General features: G+C 38.6%; 1 protein-coding gene across 11 annotated transcripts in view; it reads left to right on the top strand.

Annotated features, from left to right (window-relative positions):
* Macrod2 (mono-ADP ribosylhydrolase 2) overlaps window positions 1-23,122 on the top strand; it is a 2,026,216-nt gene that overhangs the window by 180,741 nt on the left and 1,822,353 nt on the right. Inside the window, 1 exon segment of one of the 11 annotated variants that reach the window (NM_001428720.1) lies at window positions 13,192-14,189. Within the exon segment in view, the coding sequence (NP_001415649.1) occupies window positions 13,192-13,307 (116 nt within the window). The 3' untranslated portion in view covers window positions 13,308-14,189. 11 annotated transcript variants of the gene reach the window in all.

Here is a 23,122-nt window from a genome sequence, read left to right on the forward strand (position 1 = left end):
TTGCTGTGTATTTTCTCAGGCTAACCTGTGTATTTAAAGATGTGGGCAGCCATGTTGATAGAGTCTGTGGATGTCATCACCCATTAAGCATAAATCCTAGCTTATAATTATCGCTAACTACCATCTACCAGAAAGGCAAGATGAAATAGAATTTTTCTTACACAAGATATCCTGGCAAGTAAGTTTTGCTACTATGTGTACATGAAAATATATCTCCATTTGCTTAAGGGTCATACTGTTCCCTCAAAGAATGCCATTATACCCACTTGTAACATTTATGTGTGCTCTGAAAATAATCAGGGTGCCAAAATATTTTGTACTGTGGTAGAATTCTATGTTTCTCCCTTCCCCCATTGGAAACATAGTCTTACGGCATAACCCAGGCCTCCCTTCCTCATGAGCTCACATTAAAGGTGCATGTTATCGTGCCCAGCTCTTTCTGTAATTAAAGCAGGATAAGACAGGATAAAATCCTCCATGAATCAGTAGTGCTAATTCTTTCACACTGGGAAATCCTTCTCTGTGGTTAATGGCTGACAAGTGTCCAGTCATCCGAGTCTAGCGTAGGCATCTCTGTGTTCTGGAAGGCTTTTCTAATTCCAAGTTAGAATTCACTCATCTATTTTTTTTTATCTCTGGCACCTTAGATCTTGGAAGGGACCACACCTGTTGATCTCCCCCTACTTCTGCTTCTGTTTCTAGGTGGTTCTCAGCCTTCTGGAGCACTAGATGGTAAGGGCGATGGATGCAACAGGTGGAACAAGATGTGTTTCCTTTATGTACTCTGGTTCTGGTCAAACTAGATTAATTAGAATGATAAACTTTGTGACACTCAGATATAGCTTGACCTTTTTAGAGATGGTGAGAAACAACCCTTTTATTCTGCTGTACAGATGTATTCCAAACTGACCCAGCTTTTAGGGAAAGCTCTGGTTTAGATGTGGAGATGGTTTAGATTCTTCAACTGTATGGGTTCATTTGCAGTGTGACATTGCTATCAAAAGGCGGGGCCTTCAGTTCTAGGAGTACAGATCTGCCTTCCTCAAAATCCTAACTTAGGTTTTAGAAAAAGTCCTAGCTTTCTGTGTTTAACCATAAGGGTTCCCCAGGATTGTGAATTTGCTCATAAAATTACTGTCAGTCTCTACTCTGTTAGTCTTACGTAGGTGCTTCTGGGAAGAAGTTTTGAACAGGATGGTGGCACAGGCCAGCAGTCACAGCATGTGCAGGATGTCCCTATGCTTACCCTCAGAATATAGCTCAGAATAAGAGTGAGGAAGGACTCAAAGTTATTATATTTAACATCATTTTCTTAATTCTGTTAGTCAATTCAGATTTGTTTGGAAGTAGAATGTTAAATATATCTTTGCCAAATATGTTTATATGTATTACTTTATATAAAATTTCATATCTACTATTTTGAATATGAGTCTCCATTTTAGAATGTTTGTTCTTTAATTATAACACATTTGCTTCATAGCTTTTGCATTATAATGTCAATTTAAAAAGCACCAATTAGCTGAATGGCCCTTTTAAGTTGTTCTTAATTCCCTAATGTATTAAGCAATGGAAACGGTTTTTTAGGGGCAAGATCTTGTGAAGACAACTGAAAGGTTGCTCTTTGTGGCTTCTTTGCTTTACTTGAATTTTCTTTTTTTATGATTCCAGTAGATGAGTCAACTTTTTATAGTTTGTTCTGCTACATGTCTGAAATGATTTTTCCAGGAATTCACTCTAATAAAGCAGCCTTAACTCATTCCATTTGTCTGAATGGTGGCAGGGAAGATGGTAAGAATGTCTCCAATTCATCCAGAATTTGCTTTTCCCATGGTAGACTTAGAAGTGATTTGAGCTCTTAGGAGAAAGAAAGAAACAGGATGCAGTAGAGGAATCTTCAGCACAATCTCGTGCATACCTGGGAGTTATACAGTGGCCTTGGCTCTTCAATGAAGAAACAGGTTAGACTTGTCAGTTTGTGAAGGAGGGCAGGTCTCTGGAGAAGGGAGCAGGTGGAACCCACTTGCAGTCAGTGTGTATCAGAGCTTTCATTCATTGCTAAATAAAGTGAAACTATTAGTTACAGGGCTAGACATATAAGAAAAGCACAGGCAGCTCTTTTACCCAGAGGGGGAAAACCTGGAAGAATTATTGTGTTGGGATAAATTCGCATAGGCAAGGACCAACAAGCAGGCATAGCTATTATCTGAGTGTTAGCAATGAAAATCTTTCCAAGCACCGGGTATGAGTTTGTAAATAAAGGGAGGATGGCATGTGGTAATGGTGGATGCTAAGACTAGATGAAAGTGTCTGTCTTTATGAGTTGAGAGAAACACAAAGACAAACAAGTCTATGCCACAATCCATCTTCAAATCGCAAGAGATAAAGTTCTTTGCCATAATCAATGGAAAGCATCTCTGCTAATGTGAGCGAAGGGAGCTACTGAAGATTACATACATGGTTACAATTTCCAGACTTAAGGAAAAATAAGTAAGGTGCTAGCTTAGGTAGAGGCAAGAACTAGGCATACATGTGGATTGGGGTGTTAGGATCAGCTGAGCAGCCTCAGCATAGATACGCCATTAGGATATAATTAGAATCTTTCAGCCTGAGCTTCATGCAGTTGGGCTCAAGAGTTTTATCCTAGAGAAAGGACAACTTGTTGAAAATCTTATCAAAAATGAATACACCATGACTGATGCTCCTGACAAGATACCAGCCAAGGAAGTGGTACTGAAGTCCAAGGAATGTTAGGTCGCTGTTACTAAAACAAGAGGGTTTGGGCGGATGCTTGAGAAACAAAACATCTATGTCCCTGCAAGAGAGGGTGTGCATTGAACTTTGATTTTATTCAAAGTATGAATTGATGAGATAACATCATATGTGGGAACAGGATGAAGTACGCCTGGCGACAGGAGAGTGTCTGAAGGTTGAGTAGGAAAGGGATCTGTCTAACAGTCAGGGAGTGGCAGGGGCAATAAGTCAGGTCTAGACTGGTACCACGAGGAGAGCCTCAATAGAAGCAGGACAGGCAAGTGTCCCGGAGAACAAGAATGGGAAGACACTAGGTAAAACCAGTCAGGCATGAAAAGTAAAGTGGCTCCAAGGCAAGGCCAGAGACCGTGCAAGCACATTCATTTGGCATGAACAGAAAAATGCTAAGGCAAAGGTGAGAGCAGCAGGGATGGAGGAAAGGGCAGCGGCTTCTAAAAGGCAGCTACATCCTGTAACTGCAGGCCTGACAACAGAGAGCATCACAATGACAGACACCTGAGCCTGATGTTCTCCTGTGAGACCTGCGTCATACCTTTGATCATTGTGGTGGCGAATTAGCTTTCCTATCAAACTGTTAACAACTTCTATCTTTTCTTATGGAACTTGGTTTGTTTTTTTTTTCTTTTAACACCTCATAGTGATTTTGAAGTGTTGTTTGTGGTGTAATGTGTCCGCTACCGCGTTTGGGAGGCATACAGCGTACTAAGATAAGAAAGCATGAGGCTTCGGGCTAAGGTACAGATGGGAGGAGGAAGCTAATAATAGGTAAACTCCAGCCAACCAGATCGAGGAGGGACAGAGAGAGACCAAAGTGACTTTTAACCAAGATTAGGTCTGAAATGAGTGATAAATTAGGCACAAGGACTTCTGGCACTCTGTCACACATTCTCACACCTGCACACATATCTCCTTACTAAAAAGTGGCATGAGCGGGCTCCAGAAACAAGGCAACCATCTTCCTTGTGTGTCCAGAAAGAAGGTAATAGAAGCAGCCAGGATTCACCTTTCCCCCTCATTTAGGCCTTTCTCTAATGCCTTAGTCTCTCCCTATCCCTTTCCCTGTCTCTCTCGACCTCTACCTCTCCTCCCACTCCCCCTTATCACATACACAAATCACTTATCATATCGCTCTTACGTACACCTCTCTTTCTTTCACTCACATACATACATTCATACCTGTCATACACACATTTCTCTTACACACATATACACAAGCATACTCTCTTCCTCCCCTGCCCCCAGTCTCTCTCACATACATACATAAACTCACACATGTATGAACCAACCCTGAAGATTTCTGTCATGTTCTCTCTCACTGCTTTCACTCATCAGAGAGGATTCCCTGAGATTAGTTCTGGCCTTAGGGCATAATCAAAATCACCTGGCCTGCAAACATAGTGACCTGAATTTGAAGTCCATCACTACATGAAAAGCTGGGCAGAGCTTTATGTGCCTGTAATCCTATCAGGGTGGGGTGGCCCTAAACTAGCTGACCCTGAGAGTTCCGTCATGTGCCAGACTAGCCAAAACAGTGAACTGCCGGTTCAATGAGAAATCCTGTCTCAAGGAAACAAAGCAGAGAGAATAAGGTATTGATGTCCTGCTCTGCCCTCCCTGTGCAAGGTCATGCAAACACATCACACAAATGGAGAGGGAGAGGGAAAGGGGGAGGGTGAGGGAGAGGGAAAGGGGGAGGGTGAGGGAGAGGGAAAGGGGGAGGGGAGAGGGAGGGGAGGGGGAGGGGGAAGAGAGAGAGAAGAGAAGAGAAGAGAAGAGAAGAGAAGAGAAGAGAAGAGAAGAGAAGAGAAGAGAAGAGAAGAGAAGAGAAGAGGAGGCAGAAAGGGAGAGAGTGAAAGGTCATTCAACTTAATCTATGGCCTGTACCTTCATCCACAGCAGCATAAACTTGTGCGTGCAAGCACATATACATAAATCAGAAAGAAGGACAATACCTTTGAGTAAGATTCTTGAGTGGAGCAATGAGTCATGGTGCTCTGCCTGGAATGTCACATGTCCTCAGGGCAGTAACGATTCAGCCGTGAAGTTCTTGATTAAGGAATTGTAGGCAGATAAGGCATCGTTGAGGCTTTTAAATGTGTTTCTGCCTACCTAATCAGCTATATTACTGCCTTTTCAATTATTTCAAATTGTCCTAAATACATACCATTTATTTTTACCAGGTCCCAAATTGGTTGTAATGCTGAAATGATAGCAATAATGACAATAATAATTTCAGCATTTTTGTGAAAATTTGAATATGAAAAATGCAATAAAAAGTACAGTTGAAAATGTGACTTTAAAAGAGATATGATTTACAGTTACAAATTGCCTTGGTATTTTAAGATTATTTTTCCTGTTTCCTTGTGGAGTTCTGTTTGACTGTCAGAAAATACTGTGATTAAAGTTGGTATTTATTACCTAATTGGAAAATAACATTTTGTACTAGTTGGAGAGCACTGTGTGGAGATTTTGAAAGCTATTCTTATTTTACTCCTGTTCTTCAAGATTCGTGAAATGAAGTGACAGATGCACTCCAATGCATTTGAAGACCTATGTGCTGTCAGATCACCACAGAACTGCATCATGCCGCACACTGAGAAGTAGACTCACGTTAAACCATCTGTCTGACTGCTCTGTGCAGGACACCCCTTCCTTCACTCTCCAATGGCTCACCTCCTTTTTCTCTTGCACAACATTTGCTAAAGGAACTTGAAATAAGCTTGAATTCAAATTCTGGCAGTTAGAAAGTATTCTTTCTATCCTATTATACAATGAGCTGTTGGGATTTTTATCTTTAAGATTTTGGACTTGTATTACAGTCTTGTGTGTTTTGTTTCCATTCTTAGTTAATTCTCCATCTCGTCTTAGTTTTACATTTCCCTCGTGTCTGTATCGCTATATGTTTGCTAAAACAACCAAGGGTTGGGTTTTCCAAAAAATACCTTATGTCACTTCTTTATTTCTTTTTTCCTCCCTCCTTCCCACCTTCCCCTCTCTGACCCTTAGGTACAAGGGGGCCATTGGGACTGGGCTCTATAACTCTGTGTCTTGATTGGTTGTGGTCTTCTGACAATGCATCCATATGTTACAAAAAGAAGCTCCTAATGATGGGTAAAGACTGCACTGACCTGTGGATATTAAAATAAATATTGGGAATATAGTTAGGATTATGTGGCTTTAGCAAAGTGGCAGCTGCAGATTCTCCCCCAAGACCCATGACTTTACTAACCATGGATAGTTGGCTAGGATTTTCAAACTAGATATGATTTCCCTCTTGTTGAGTGAGTCTTTAATCCAATTAGAAAGCCATTGATTAGTGCCAAGGTATGATTGGCACTGTGCATTCTCAGGATTGTTGTGTCATGCTGGATGCTGTTGTGGTCGATGGTGTCATGACTGGGTAGGACTGTTGAGTGCTTCCCTCCTCTGAAAACTTGTGTGGCACCTTCTGGCACCATGAAAGCTAGTCCTCAAGGAGGATGCATGCATGTCAGTTCCAGCTCAGGGGCCTGAGGACCCTGCATCTGAGTGCACGCTGTCTTTAGCAATTGCTACTTTCCTACAACCAAGGACAATAGTAATTGCCTTTATGTTTTGGAAGTCTCTTGGACAACACTGACCAACAACTCAAAAGAGGGTTTCTTATGGCTGGTGTTAGGGTTTTTGTTGGTGTTGGGGCTTTTTGTTCTTGGAGGAAGCATTATCACCCACATGAGACAATTTCATTTAAACTATATGTCCATACTTGGGATTACATATATTATAGGGTGGGTTTTGTGGTAATATGTTAATAGTTTGGTTGCTTGTAACCTTTTCAGACATCCTTATTGTTACTTTACCTCCTTTCTCCCCTTTCTGTCTTTACTTCTCTACCCTTTGCTAATTAGAGCCTCTTCTTTTTCCCACTGGTCCAATAAGATCATTTGTACCCTGCTATTCACTTCTGTATCTCCCTCACCCACCTACCCAACCAATGGTTCTGTTTTATATCAGTGGTTTCTGCAGTTACTCCAAGATGTGTCTTCACATCCGAAGATTTGGACGAAGTCTCCAGTGAGAGAGAACATGCAGCACGTGCCTTTCCGTGCCTGCGTTACCTCTCTGTATTTTCTAGTTTCACATATTTATCTATGAAACCCACGGTTTCATTTATCCTTCCAGCAGAGTAGTATTCTACTGGTGTTTGTACCACAGTTTCATTACAGTTGAAGAACATTAAGGTTTTTCTTTCTTGATTTTTCTAGGTAGTGTGCATAGGCAGCAATGACCATGGCTGAATGAGTATCTCTGCAGTCAGATGTCAAGTCCTTTAAGGACTGGTATAACTGGTCTATGGAGTAGGGTTTTGTTGTTTTTGTTGTTGTTGTTGCTGCTTTTGGAAAATTCTTCACACTGACTTGACCACAGCCACTATTGGTGGGATTGTTTCTCACACTCCTCCAGCATTTGTTGCTGGATGTTCTACTGATCGTTGTTCCAGAGATGATGAACACTCTTTTGAAATATTTCTTAGTCATTTTTTCTTCTTTTGAGAATTTTATATTCAGGTCCCAGGCCCTATTTTCTCTTTTTTTTTGATACTTTATGTTTTTTTGAGTTCTTTATTTATTCTGGATACTGATCTCTCCCTCCCTCCCTCCCTTCCTTCCTTCCTTCCTTCCTTCCTTCCTTCCTTCCTTCCTTCCTTCCTTCCTTCCTTCCTTCTTCCTTCAGCCTGTGGTTTTGATTGGAGAACTGAGCTCGGTGATATTTAGAGTTCTTAAATGAGTGTGTTAATTATGATTATCATGCTGTTGATTTTTAAATATTGTTGTTTGTGTTTTCAAGTGGTACTTTCTGTTTTAATCATTATGGTTTTATATTTCTTTTCACAATCTCTCAGCTAGTCTTGTTACTCTCTTCAGCCCCAAATGCCTACATTTTCTTCAGATTTGATTTGTTGTATATGCATCTTTAGGGTGTTTAAATAAATTGTCTTTTTCCTTTGGTGATGATAGATAGTTTTTCTGGACTTATTAGTCTAGGCTTGCCATCATAATCTTTTAGGAGTTGAAGTATGTTATTTCAAGATCTTTTGGCTTTCAAAGTTTCTATTGTGAAATCAGCTGTTACTCTAATCAGTTTTCCTTTAGATATAGCTTGCATTTTTTTCTCTTGTAGTTTCTAATACACTTTTTTTGGTTAGGTATCCTTAGTGTTTTAAACAATGTTATGCCATGAGGATTTTATTTTCTGGTTTTGTCTTGTTGGGGTTGCCTCTTTTATCATACATATTTGATTTACTTTAGTTTGGGGAGGTATTTTATGATCTTGTTGAAGATCTGGTCTATGCCATTGACTTAGGATTTTCCTCCTTCCCCTATGCCTTTAATGTGAAAGCTTGATTTTTTTATTATGGTATACCACAGTTATTATATGTTCCTTTTGTGTGTGCATGTGCGGGGGAGGAGAGTGTTTAAATTTCATATTCCTTACTTATATAGTCTAGCTCTAATACTTTATTTCTGAGTCCTGGATATCTTTTGATTGATTAATTTTACTTGTGAGCCTTGCCTTTGAGTTTTATTGTGGGATTATTGGGGTTTTCACCTTCATCTTCATTTGAGTTTTTGTCCTCTTCGATGTTTCTATTTCCTTATTGAGTTTCATTCTCAAATTCTGGATTTTTTTCTCATTTTGATCAGCCTTATGTTTCTGATTTTTTAGGGCATCACTCAGACATTTATACTCTTTAATTTTATTCATCGATTTCTTTGTTTTTTCCTTAAACTTTCTGAATTCTTTGAGGAAATTTATGATTGCTCTTTTAGGTTCTGTGTCTTAGAGTTCCTGAAGGTAATTGTAATTGACAAATATTTCTATAGGATTAATAGATTTTGGCAAAGAAGTATTGGCTTGACCTTGAATGTTGTTGGTATTTTGGCAATGTGACCTGGCATGTCTGCCTCTTTTGTGAGTTCTGATTCTGTTATTGACCAGAAGTTTGGGGCAAAAGATGCAAGAGTGAGTTCTTCCTAGAGGTTTGAAATGGCTTGAGTGGAAGGAAGTCAGGTAGACATAGGGAATTCTGAGCTGGTATACAAGATATGCTTCCTGGTTCAAAACTAGAGTGTGGCAGCAGATAAATCTAGTTTAATGTGGCTTGGCAGGGGCCTATGGGTTATAGAATAGTAGAGAGGGTCTGACAGAAGCCTATAGATTGATTGGTTGCAGGTAGTGGAAGCCAGACTAGGATTTCACTGGGTATCAGATCCAAGCTAAATATGAAATGTTTTGGAGAAAAGGCCTGGATTGGTTGCCCAGAAAGATATATCAGGCCTGACTTACAGAAAGACATGGGAGTTCTAGCTAGGTGGAGAAGTTGGAAAAGGCCTGTGCTTGCTGGTAGATAGGGCAGGACCAGGTAGAAACTAGAAATTGATTGTGACACAGATTGGGTGGATGAACTGTGTGGAATATAGATCTGGCTGGTTGTAGAGTAGATGTGCATTAGGTGGTCAAAGAGACTAACTCAGCTAGACACTGAAAAAGAAGGTCTATGTCTTTATATCTTTAAGTGTGGCTAAATCTTACATAAAGAATTATTTTTGTATTTGCAGGAAACCATCCCCAAAGAGCTAGAGCTCAAAAAATCACCTTAATGTCGTCAAGGTTGGAGACTACTGGAAGTAGTCTTTTGTTTCTTGAGATGGAAGCCTATTTCAGATTCATTTTGTTCCTAAGGTTTCTTGATCAAATGTGCGTTTTGACTCATTCCTTCCTGCTTGTTTGACCATAAATTTTAGTTTTATACCACTGGAAGTCTCAGATTTAAGTTCTTTTATTTCCTAATCTCACAGCTGTCATTCCAAAGTCTAAGTCCTGTGATTGGCATCCTGGATTAAGTTATTTTTTCCATCTCATTCCTTTAAAATCCATCTGCGTATTTCCATCTGCGTATTTCCATCTGCGTATTTTCTATGCTGTCTTCCAACTGCTGTTTTAATTTATCTATGACCATCTAATTGCTTTTAGTATGATGTTCAGTCTCATATAATCTTGCCAATCATTGACAAAGGCACTAATGATGACCCAGTTTGCTACCAGGAATTTGAAAAAGAAAAACAAGACAAATAAACAAAAATATCTCAAATATAATGGATGTTTATCTGAGTTTAAAAGAAATCATTAATGTGAATATTTCATGATGATTGAAACCTACTGTAAAAATTTAAATGAAAACTTCTCTTTTTATGACCAGAAGCTATGCCTCAGAAAAATAATACTGTCCCTGGGGGACAGTTAATCCAGTACACTATCACAATAGCTATCAGAATAGTAAAAGCTGATTTCTTTGAATCTTTACATCTTTTTAACCCTCCTAATTAGAAAATTAATTCAAAATATAGTATTGGGTTGTAGAGATGACTCAATCATAAAAAGTACCAAATGCTTTAACACAGACTCTGGGTTCAATTCCCAGAAGTTACATGGAAACCAGTCACCACCTGTAACTCCAGCTCCAGAGGATCTGATACCCTTTGTAGCATCTTCAGATAATAGGCACATATGTGGCATATACTCATAGGTGCAGGAAAAACCACAAACACACATAAAATAAAAACAAGAAATCTTTTAAATATAGATGGTATTTATATTCACTTATCATGTCCTATTTCGAGCTATTTTAAAGTGCATACGATTTGAAAAACTGAACTAGACTTTAATACATAGGAACAATTCTTCTTAGTATTCTCCTATTTCTTGATAAGATTTCTTAACAATATAAGGGTAAGAAAATTCTTCATAACTTTATATTTTAGTATATAAAAGCTCCACAATTTTTTGATGACTTACAAATCAAATTTTTATTTTATTATACATATAGTGATCTATTTTGAGATTTCATGTAATAAAAGTTGACAGCTAATTATAAACTAATCAGAATCAATAATTTTCACATTTTAATTCAAAGCAATATATAAAAATATTTTACCTTTATATACTTAGAATATTTTGAAGTTGAAATTGTGTATGTGATGAGTTAAAACTGTAGGATCAAAATAGTTTAATTCATGTCAACCTCCCTTTATTTGCATAGTCAAAATGGTTTGAAAAACAATGAAAAAAATTTGAAAATTCTAAACTGCAGCACTGTATTTAAATTCAAATAGTTCTTTCCTCTTACCTTTTATAATTTCAAAATTAAATTATTCTTTTTGTGAGAATTGTGATATTTAGAGTTCTATCTTCTTATAGATAATTTACTTTATATCATTTAAATACTTATATTTTTCTGAAAATATGGTACAAATTACAGGGAATTCCGATATACTTCCACATATCTGGTGGAAACAGAGAAAGAGAATCTTTCTTATGCTTATTCATGCACCATTAACCAAACATTTACTAAATAGCTTTATATCTTAGAAGCTATTTAGAAATAGCTTCACAGAAATGAACCAAACCTGGTTTTTCCTCAGAGGGCTGCTTGCCCTGACAGGGCTGAAAACAGGGGAAAGACAGTTTTAGATGGCAAACCAGAAAGTGCAGCTCTAGATTTAAATAGAGCACGCCATGGAATTGCACCCTTCTAACCCTGTGGCATAGTGTCTTGGGTATGTGGAGAAGTAGGGGGCTCTTCTATCTGCCCTTTGTTTGTAAGGAGCTGGGGAGAGGCAGTGGGGGAAACTCATGAATCAATCAACTGTGTAGAACGGCATTCCAATGAGTTACATAAAAGAGTTGGAAAGAGACTGCAGTTCCTCAATTCATGAATCTCTAAAAACGGCTGAGGGCATGTCTGCTTTGCTGTTGCCTAACCAGTCCATGAAAGATAGCTTGACATTTTACTGCCTTGTGTCCATCCTCAAATTATGTTACTCATTGTGTTCATATTGGATCTTAGAAATGCATATAAGAATGTTATTGTGAATACATGTGTGTAGAAATAGAGGAACAGATGGGCCTGGGTTTCTGTAAAAATATTCATAGTATATTCTTTTGCAGAGGAACCTAACAAAAAAAATCCCTAGCTAAATGTATTCATGGCAAAACGACATGGGTAGTGTCAGTTGGGGCTGTCAGAAATTACAATGTAGGATATTTTTAGTACAAAGGAGTACCATCATAGTGGTGTGGCCCCACTTGGATGCTCTGGACAGCCCTAGACACCATTCGAACAAGCGCTAGGATACAGGGATTGAAAGCACAAAGAATGGACTAAGGCTGCCTGGGTTAGGTTGCACTTATACTACTTACTACTTTAGATACAACACTTCTTTGTGCTCTGCTTTCTGTATCTACAATTGGTGACAGAAACAATCCCTGCCTTGTAGCATTATTGGGAACATCAAATGCATGTATCAAGTTTTGAGGTGTATATCGGGCACACCACCAGGACTGCATTGGTGATTAAAAGCTGCCTGCAGCACACCACATCAGGCTGGGATGTGGCTCTTTAGATCACTTTAAGATGTCCTTTCTCGGCCCCTTTTCTTTGTAAGACGAAATATTTGGCTTAAGAGCGCTTAGGGCAGTGCTCAGTATGTCTTCAGAGCAACATCATAATGAGATGACCATTAATTAGTTGGAAGTCAAAAGGTCTGTGTTACCATGTCCAGCATGTACTCAGGGCTGAACAATTTAGAGGAGTGCCAGCAGGTAGTTTGGTCTTCTGCCAAGTGTTTCCATTGATCAGAAAGTGCCGAAATGTTTAGGTGCAGGAAAACAAGAAGAAGCTAAAAATTTGTTATAAAATAAAGTTGGCAGTGACCTTGGGATATTAGGAAATGAAACACTTTTACCTTCATTGTACAATGCACTGAAAAATTATTTGTGGCTTGTAGCAAAGTCTCTTCTGTTACTATAATGTTTACATGTTTAACCAAGATCTGTCCTGTTTTCTGTTTTGCCTTTTGTATGTTTTTCTTATCCCTTATCAGAAAAACTTGTTTTATATTTTTCATTTATTTATCGATAAATGTTATTTAATATCTATAGTTTGAGCATAGTGCTTGCCTTAATTCCAAAACTTGAGACAGGAGGCAGGAGGCAGGGGGCAGGAGGCAGCAGAGGCAAGTGAAGCAGGAGAGGCAGGAGGCAGGAGGCAGGACCGCTGTAAGTTCAAGGCCGTCCTGGTCTACATACTAAGTTCCAGGAGAGTCAGAGCTACATAGTAAGACCCTGTACTGAAAGAAAAAAATTAAAAATATAGTTTCAAGCAGCTAATCTCATTATTTATATATCTATACCCATATGCATGTGTATATATGTGTGTGTATGTGAGATAGGATAGAATCGAGGGTTGGGAAACCTACTTTCTAGCTTTGATTCTTCTCTCCTATACTGTTTGCAAGTATTCAACCAGAACTCTATTGTTTAGAACTAACTCTTTCTCTTCCCCTTCTCTCCCCTTTCATCCTCTCCTGTCCCCAGCAGATGAGATTAAGACCAAATGTTTCTTTACTGATAGAGGTGGAAGAGTGGAGCCTTTTCCAGGTAGAGGAAGTACCACAAACCGAGGGATGGAGAGAGGATACGATTTGATGCTTTGAATAACCTGTAAGATGTGCAAAACCTTCAAAGTAGTGAAAGAAGCCAACCAGGCAGATGCAAAGGTATCTTGGAGGCTCCTGTAATCTTGCAGTAAGTGGAGAGTCCCCAAAGTACTCTGTACTCTGATGGTAGATTTGGGGACAGAATGTACACAGTGAAGACCATAGGTTAGGTAGGAAGGTTGATCAGAGTAGGATGACTCCGTTTCTGATTTGGGTGTCTGAATCCATTGTAGTGTTACTAAAAATATTTTCAAAGGGAGTAAGGAAGAAAGACAATTATTGTAATTTCAAGTTAAAGGATTAAAGTTCACTTGGAATATCTACCTGGAACTGTTATCATAAGGTGTTTATGTCTCTGAAGATTAGAAGTTTGTTAGCTTTTGATATAGATGTAGAAGTGAATTTTTGTTTTGGAATTACAAGTGTTCTATAAGAGAAATTAACTGGAAGGAGATAGTTTAGGAACATGAAACAAGTAATTCTTAGTGCTAGCAACGCTTAGGAAAACAAGTTAGAGTAGCTCAGATGTTGCAGAGGTCAGAGAACTTATGTAGCACAATGTCAATAAGTCAACCACATGGGAGCAGGCGTCAGTGATAAGTACATCAGAGCATGTGTTAGACTCTTAGGAAGAGAGAAGGAGGATAACAAGATAGGGAGCGATGCAGGTCCGTGACCTGTACCTGTAAGACTGAGCAGGGTTTTAGTGGTTGGGATTATGATGTAATTATACCTTTCCTCCCTTACCTTTCCTCCCTCAAAACTGTCTCATAATTCTCTTTGCCCTTTGCTCTGTCAAATTTATGGCCTCTTTTTAACTTGCTGATATATTTATATTCCTACATACATAAATAAACGTGTCCAGTCTGTCCAGTGTTACTTGAATGTGTGTTTTCAGAGCTGATTTTTGGATAACCACTTAGTGGACTCTTCCCTGGGAAGACTTTCTCCAGTGCTCAGCACTCTTTTTGCCTGTAGCTCCTTATGTAGGGTGAGGCCTCCTTGGTTTCCCCATATCTATGTTAGCATACCTAACATGTTGTCCTTCTTCAGTCCAAGCACATGTTGAACATAAATAATTTTGCAGTGACCCCTTATGTAAGTATCCCTGGACTCAGGGGTCAGCAAAACCTTCCTCACTGTCTCATTGGGTTTCTTTATGGTCAACACTAAAGCATATGAAATCAATTATAGATTCCATGTTCCTTCTTCCTTTGTCCATCACAAGACATTTCTTTCATGGCTGTAATAATAGTATCTTAGTTGATTAAATCAACACTTGATGCCTTAATATTATCCAATAGGGATCATAATCAGACTTCATTTGTCTTAAAAAGGTTTTTTGTTTATTTGAATTGGTACCCCAAAAGCCTACACACTGCTGTCAGTTTTGAAGGTTCCCCACTGTTGCACCCTCCTTGTTCACCTTGAGGCAAACTAGGGTCACTTCTTTACTCCCTTGTGTGTTTGCTTTGCTATGCAACCCTCTGTCCTCTGTGGCCATTGTAAACGAGTGAGTTGTTAGGCTTAGAACCATTGTTTTCTTGCTCTTTTTTATTTTTCAGGAAAAATTTCAAGTCAGATGTTAAATGTCTTGTAGATGATATTGAAACAGTAGCGTTCCGTTTTATGAATTGTTGATAATCTGAAATTATTCCTTTAATAATAGAAACATCAGAGTGAATCCTTCTTTTAAAAGGACCTGCCCCTACAGTGTCAGTGGTCTGTTCCAAAATTTCTTAGGTCTTCAAAATAGTACAATGAATATGAAATATTCATTTAAAATTACAGTGCTAAATAGATTTCCCTGCAATATCAATTAACTTATACTATTACATTGCACACATACTTTCAATTATTGTTTCCTCTCTTTCCTGTGTCCTTTTTTCCATCCCTTCAAAAACAAGCTATCTGTTCCCATGGAAGCCTTAACCAAGACAGATAAATATCAGCATCATGGTTGGAATACCAGAGCACAGTGCCAGCAATTATCCCACAATGTGTGTGTTGGCAATAACACACAGGGACTTGAGCGTATTGCTAATGGCCATCAAGGGTTGCAAGCTAGTCTCTAAACAAATTAAAGTGCCCCAGAGGACTTCTTCAGCACAGTATAATCAAGATTTGGAGATATGAGCTGCTTTGTTAGGGCTTGTTGTGAATTTTGCATTGCCCTATTGTATGTGAAAATTAGTGCCAACCTTGTAAATTGACCTACATAACACGCAGAACAACCAAGAAGACATTGAACTAGCCATAGAAACATGGGGTATCACTGGGAAGGCACATTATAATGCAGGGAATCCTAGTGTGGGAGTGAGAATGCAAGGACTCTGGGTTTAGATGGAGCTTGATTAGGGAAATGTGCTGGTATCTGTCATCTCAAAGCTGAAATGTGTCGATCCGCATCACCGAGCAGAAGGGTACTCCCAGGAATAGAGGAGTCTTTGGCTTAAATAAATCACAAAGCTGACTTACTCTCACTTTTTTTCTTTTTTAAAGATAACATTGACAATATAGGTCTTATCATTCTTATCAGAATAAATAAGAAAGATAAAGGGGATAAAGGATATATTAAAAAGTTGAGGGCTTTTTAAATTAAAGTTGATTTTTAAGAAAAATTATATGAAAATGCTCTTTTACAGTTCCTTTGTGCTTTGTTACACAATAGATATTAATGAAGTAAGAGTGATGAATATTTTCTCACTAGCACTCACACTTTTGTAATGCTGAATCCACTCTTTAAATATGCTGGATTTCGAAAGTCAGATTCTCTTCAACCTCACAGATAAAATAATTTATTTTTAATGCCACGTTTTAATAATTTTTATTATAGTTATAGTTTGTTGTATTGAAAACCTCCTCTTTACCCCTGCTAATTCTAATTCTGGGAAATATTCTTATAGGTGGTTCTCTCATTCTTTGTCAATATTACATAAGCATTTCATCTACTAATAGGAATTAATACGTATTATATCCATGAAGAGATTATAAGGCAGGGCACTAAAAACTGATACACATAAAGTAATTTGTTTTGTACCATCTGCATTATAGAAAAAACATGAAGTAAATTTGAAATCATACTAGAGCCATAAATATGTTAAGGGTTTACTATTGGGCAAATTTTTCTCAGAAGCAGTACATACAGCTGAGTGTGGTAGTACATATTTGTAATCCTAGAGTTTGGGAGGCTGAAGGAGGAGGACTATAAGTTCAAGAACAGCCAGGAGTGATACTCTGTTAAGAAAAAATAAGTACACACACACACACACACACACACACACACACACACACACACACACACCTCTCACACATCTCAACATACTGATTTCTTTCCCAGGTAGATTTAATGGTTAGAATATGCCCTCTAACCCGAAATAAAATATTCCTCTCTGACTCTCTTCTCGGTTGTAATGATTACCACTTCTAGATCATCTCACCAAATCTTCTAGACCTGGCAGCCATCCCGATGTATGAATACAGGTCCCTTGCTTCTCTTTGCAAAGCCATATTTCTCTTACTTTCTTAACTTCATTTTCCTTTATAATTATAGTATCATGGCCCTTCATAATTCTATTCAGACTCCTCTAAATAACTGGATTTGTTGTGTTGTAATTTCCTTAAAATGAGGATATCATCCAGGTCTGATGTGCTAGAGCATAAGTGTCCTACTGTCTGACTAATGTTGGTTGTCACATGGATGCAACCTAATACATGCCGTATGTAGTGTAAAACTACAGGAGACTCTGGTTAAGTGATCTTTACGTTCCTTAATCCTTTTCCTTCTTGTTTTGCTATATAAATGGCTTCAGCTCTATATTCACTTACAAGATGTGCTATATTCATATTATTTAAATACATATCTTTCTCTTTTTTTCCCAGAGCTGAGGAGTGAACCCGGTACAAACCCGGTACACATCTTTCTTTTCTGGCTTTCATCTTTGGTCCTTTCAAAGGAATTTAGAGTTCTAATTCCATATCTTTCTCCTGTGAATTGTGAATCTCCAACTCAAGTAGTGAGACTGGGAACTAATTTTTGTGCTTCTAAAGGGTGAATCACATAGGTATATGTATGTGGGGGGTAGGATGGATAACATAATTGATGCCTGACTTTTGCCAAAGTACCTGACATTTGATAACTCTACCTTTTTTCTTATTGTTGAATTTATGTTTAGGAATGTCAACAACTTTCTAGATGATCCTGTCAAAGTCACACAAATGTACTTGTACTTGGGAATAAACACAAGGTTGCAATATAGGACACACAAGTAGTGTTGGCTATGGAATCACCAAGAAAAGAAGGGAGGGCTGGGGTTTTCCTGGGGAAAATAGAAAAGGTGACCAGGAAGATGGGTCCGTGAGTAAGAGCACTAGGCACTCAACTTACATGGCAAAAGGGATGTGCATCAATATTCCAGCACTCCTATACTGAGACGGGAGGTGCAAACAGGACAGATGCTCAGAGCCTAGAACATGCAGCATGTGGCATAGACAATGAGAGCTGTTCAACCCCAACGAAGCAGAAGGTGACATTTCACTCACAGATATTTTCTGACTTCCACATATGTGCCATGGTGTACATCCTCCCAAAGAGAAGAAAGGCTGGGGCAAGGGGAGGTGGTCTGAAAGAAGTTTATTGATTCCTGTGGTAGTGTGAGTGCTGGTAAGCTCTAGTTGTTAACTGGCTTCAAATAGCAAGTAAACACAGCTTAAAACTCACAGCAGTCTATTTCCTTTAGTAAGTTTGGGAGACAGTGAACTAAAGAAAGTGCTCCTGCAAGAAATCCACTGTCTTTATGATATATGTTATTAATTAGTTTTCTGATTGCTGTGACAAAATATCTATCAAAAGCCACTTGTGAAAGAAAGGATTTATTTTGGTGCCCAGGCTCAAGGCATGGGCTATTATAACAATGAAAATATAGTCAGGACCACAGGATCGCTACCCATACCACATGCATGGTTTAGAGAAAGGGACAGATGAATTTGGGTGTTCAGCTTACTCTTTGCTTTGTATTCTCTTCTGGACCCCAGATCATGGAAAGATGACATTGACTTTTTTATCATTGCCCAATTAAAACCGGTTAACTTTAACTGAATTTTAACTGCCACCTACAATAGACAAGAAAATGAGTCACAGTTCTGCATTGATTTTAGAAACATGAAATGTAAAAGGTAATAAATAAAAATATTTTCCCTTCTTTTCTTTTCTTCTGTTGGATTTTAATTTACATTTCAAATGTTATCACTTTCCAGATTTTCTGTCCATAAACTTCCTATCCCATAGCCCTTCCCCCTTCTATGAGGGTGTTCGTACCACCCCTTCCTGCCTCCCCACACTGACATTCCCCTACACTGGGGGGAGGGAGGGTTTAGCCTTGGTAGGACCAAGGACTTCTCCCATTGGTGCCTAACAAGGCCATCTTCCACTACATATGCAGCCAGAGCCATGGGTCTATCCATGTGTACTCTTGGATGGTGGTTTAGTTCTTTGGCGCTCTGGTTGGTGGTATTGTTGTTCTTATGGGCTTGCAAACCCCTTTAGTTCCTTTAATCCTTTCTCTAACTCTTCCAATAGGTACCCATTCTTAGTTCAATGGTTGTCTATGAGCATCCCCTTCTGTATTTGTCATGCTCTGACAGAGCCTCTCAGGAGACAGCTATATCAGGCTCCTGTCAGCATGCAATTCTTAGCATCCTCAATATTGTCTGGGTTTGGTGGCTAAATGTATATGGGCTGGATTCCCAGGTGGGGCAGGCTGTGATTCGCCATTCCTCCAGTTTCTGCTCCAAACTTTGTCTCCATATCTCCTCCTATGAATGTTTTTGTTCCCCCTTTTAAGAAGTACTGAAGCATCCACACTTTAGTTCTTCTTGAGCTTCATGTGCTCTGTGGATTGTATCTTGGGTAATTCGAGCTTTTGGGCTAATAGCCACTTATCAGTGAGAGCAGACCATGTGTTCTTTTTTGTGATTGGGTTACCTCACACAGGATGATAGTTTCTAGTTCTATCCACTTGCCTAAGAATTTCATAACATGATTGTTTTAATAGCTGAGTAGTACTCCATTGTGTAAATGTACCACATTTTCTGAATCCACACCTCTGTTGAAGGACATCTGGGTTCTTTCTAGCTTCTGGCTATTATAAATAAGGCTGCTATGAACATAGTGGAGCATGTGTCCTTGTTATATGTTGGAGCATCTTTTAGGTATATGACCAGGAGTAGTTTAGTTGGGTCCTCAGGTAGTGCAATGTCCAATTTTCTGAGGAACCTCCAGACTGATTTCCAGAATCATTGTACGAGCTTGCAATTACACTAACAATGGAGGAGTGTTCCTCTTTTTCCACATCCTCATCAGCATCTGTTGTCACTTGAGTTTTTGCTCTTAGCCATTCTGACTGGTGTGAGGTGGAATCTCAGGGTTGTTTTGATTTGCATTTCCCTGATGACTAAGGGTGTTGAACATTTCTTTAAGTGCTTCTCAGCTGTTTGATATTGTTCAGCTGAGAATCCTTTGTTTAACTCTGTACCCCGACACCTATGGTCACTTGATCTTTGACAATGATCAAAAACTATCCAGTGAAAAAAAGACAGCATTTCAACAAATGGTAATGGTTCAACTGGGGGTCAGCATGTAGAAAAATGCAAATAGATCCATTCTTATTGCCCTGTACAAAGCTCAAATCCAAGCGGATCAAGGATCTCCATATAAAACCAGATACATTCAAACTATAGATGAAAAGTGGGGAAGAGCCTTGAACACATGGGCACTGTGGAAAATTTCCTGAACAGAACACCAATGGCTTATGCCATTAACAATCAACAAATAGGACTTCATAGAATTGCAAAGCTTCTGTAAGGCAAAGGACACTGACATTAGGACTAAATGGCAATCAACAGATTGGGAAAAGATCTTTACCAATACTACATCCTACAGAGGGCTAATACCCAATATATACAAAGAACTCAAGAAGTTAGACTCCAGAGAATCAAATAACCCTATTAAAGATATTGACTTTTTGGGTGGGATCACCCTGAAATTCCATGCAGACTCTCAGAGTTATCTTCTCTGTGGTTTTGGATCCTGTCAAATTGACAGTCAGTACTAACCATCATGCGATGTTGTCAGGCAAATCGTGTGAATACTCCCCCTTCATCTATCAGGGTTTGGCCTTTGTAACTCCATTTTGAAACTGATAACCATGCATAACCATAAACATGATAACCAACTGTTTAGAGGCCTTGTTCTTGATAGCATTTGCTCGTTTTAACTTTGAAAGACATAAAATTTGCCTTTTTGCTTTACCAAACAAGACTCATTCATTCTGAGATCCAAGATCTATTTTTTTTTCTGTTCATCTTGCTGACCTTAATAAATTCAAAATTGTTAGGTTGACTTGTGCCTAAATCTCACTAATACCATGTATGGCTGAAGTAGGGTTCAAGTTCCCCATTTCTTTTCATACCATTGATACCTTTATTTTTTTCTATGCGAGTCATAAATTTATGTAAGGTGGCACTACAGATTCAGAATTTTCCCAAGAAAGTAAAAAGTCTAAAGATTCTTGAGTATGCTCTGGTATCTGTGGACCTTTATCTGAGAACCATTCAGTTTCTGCCATGAGATAGCTTTGACTGAGAGCTCTGGGGACTAGTGAAAGGGCCAATTGTGGTTATCCAAGCTTCTATTTCCTTTGCAGTTGAAGTGCCATCATCTACTTTTCATGACTCTTATGTGTTAAATTGACAATAGTAGCTATCTTCAGGCACCTTTTTCCTAATTGGTTGGAACTTTTCAAAACTAACACATCTTCTGTGAGAGAAAACTCTAAGCTCAGTTCAATTAATATTATTTGTGAGGCACTATTGTGGGTGTGGACTTGTTCCTGGTTTCATGGGTGACAGTTGTTAGACCAGGAAGGAGCTTGCTTACCTCAGAGCCTTTAAAGAAGATAATCAATTGGTAATGAGAATGCTGAGTTGATATAGACTGAGAAATCGATTTGGAGCCCAAGTGACAGTAATGATACTCATGAAATCCTGGTAACACTTTTACACACCAAGGACAGAGACATATTCAAGGAACAACTTATTGAAGGAACACACTTAAAGTGTTGTTTAAGAGGTTTCCAAAGAACTAGTTTACGTGTTTTGATGTTTCTGGGAGACTGAGATGTGCCTTAATGGCTTAACTAGGCATCTGGTGGTTAATTACACACTCGCGCTGGAAAGTCTTTAAGGAAAGGAGTGGAGGCTGTTGTTTAACTCTCATTTATTTACTTATTCATCAGATGTTCCCTTGATATCACCTCAGTGCAAGGCATTGTACTCTTAAAGAAAAATATGAGAACGGAGACTCTACCCTAGTCAAAGACAGAGAAAGGGATGGGGAAAACATGGGCAGAGGTTAGGTGAGCCCCCCACTGATGTGTTCTCTCACTCTCTAATCCTTTCATACTGCCGGAAAGATACAGAATGCCCATAGGATGAAGTATAATCTGCAGAATTCCTTGTGTTCGGCATCAGGCTAATTAAAATTAAAGCAAGCAACTGAACAATTTCTAGCTGGAGCATTGCATTGGCTCCTAGAAAGGAAACCTGATGCTTGGTTTTCATGCAGAGGGAGAAAATGTGTAGGAAGGGTTTTCAACTTCTTCTTATAACAAATGAGATAGAGCTCGGGCCTTCTGGTCTGTGGAAGGACATGCTCAGAAAGTCTTAGAGATAGTTAATGAACAGTGGATTTTCATTTGCTCTCAGATGGATTTTTGTTTTCAGGTGACCTTGATCTCGCTCCATAGCTCAGGCTGGTATCAAAGTTACAGAGATAAAGATCTATCAGCATTCACCTCTTAATTTATATGAACTTGAATCACTACCTCTGTCTGTGCTCAGCAATTTCCAAAGGGTTCACAATTTCATTGCAGTAAATACTCTTTATTTGTGATTATTCAAACATATACTTAGGCATCTGTTTATCCATATTCAGTCTCTTTTTTCTGTAAATGGACCTTTCAGTTTAGAATTGAGCTAGGCTATAGAGAGAGGATTGGTTATCTAGCAGTAGAAAAGCAATGATAATTAAGTTTAAAAAACTGAAATTAATTAGCATGCTCTATAGTGTATAGGTGAAACAGCACAGCTTGCGGACTTGCTTGGAAACAGTGTTTCCTGTATGCTCCAACCATCGCTTTCTAGGTCTCTTTATCACTTTTTAATCTAGTTGTATTTTAATATATGGCAGTTGTCACAATAAATATGTTTGCACAATATAAATTTGACTCTAATTAAATCCGAAGAAAATGAAATGGAATTTACTTCATGTTTACTATGTTAAGTTTGTTAAATTGTGTATTAAAGTATCCTGGTGATTACAGTATTATCATTTTGAATAAGAGCCTATCACATTCAGTGTCTTCTGCCTCTGGGTGCATCAGAAAATTTAGAGAGCTTTAAACAGTAACTACTATTATTTAGATGATATATTTTGTGTCTCTTTTGACACAAAATTTGACATGTTATATTTATGAACGATAGTGTAAATTTTGATACATGTTTATGATATGTAATAACAAAGCAGAGTAAGCAACTTATATGTTATCTTAAGCATATCATTTTTTTAATGTGTGGAGATTTTAAAACTTTTTCTTCTAGTTACTGAGAAATATACACAAGTAGGACTGGAGAGATGGCTTAGCGGCTAAGAGCTCTTACTGTATGATCATAAAGACTAAGGTTAAGATCCCAGCACCCACATAATAAGCCAGGTATCCTGCAAATGCCTGCAGCTCCTGGAGCTCTGATTCCCA

Source organism: Rattus norvegicus, chromosome 3, assembly GCF_021556685.1.
Source record: "Rattus norvegicus strain SHRSP/BbbUtx chromosome 3, alternate assembly SHRSP_T2T, whole genome shotgun sequence".
Lineage (NCBI taxonomy): Eukaryota > Metazoa > Chordata > Mammalia > Rodentia > Muridae > Rattus > Rattus norvegicus.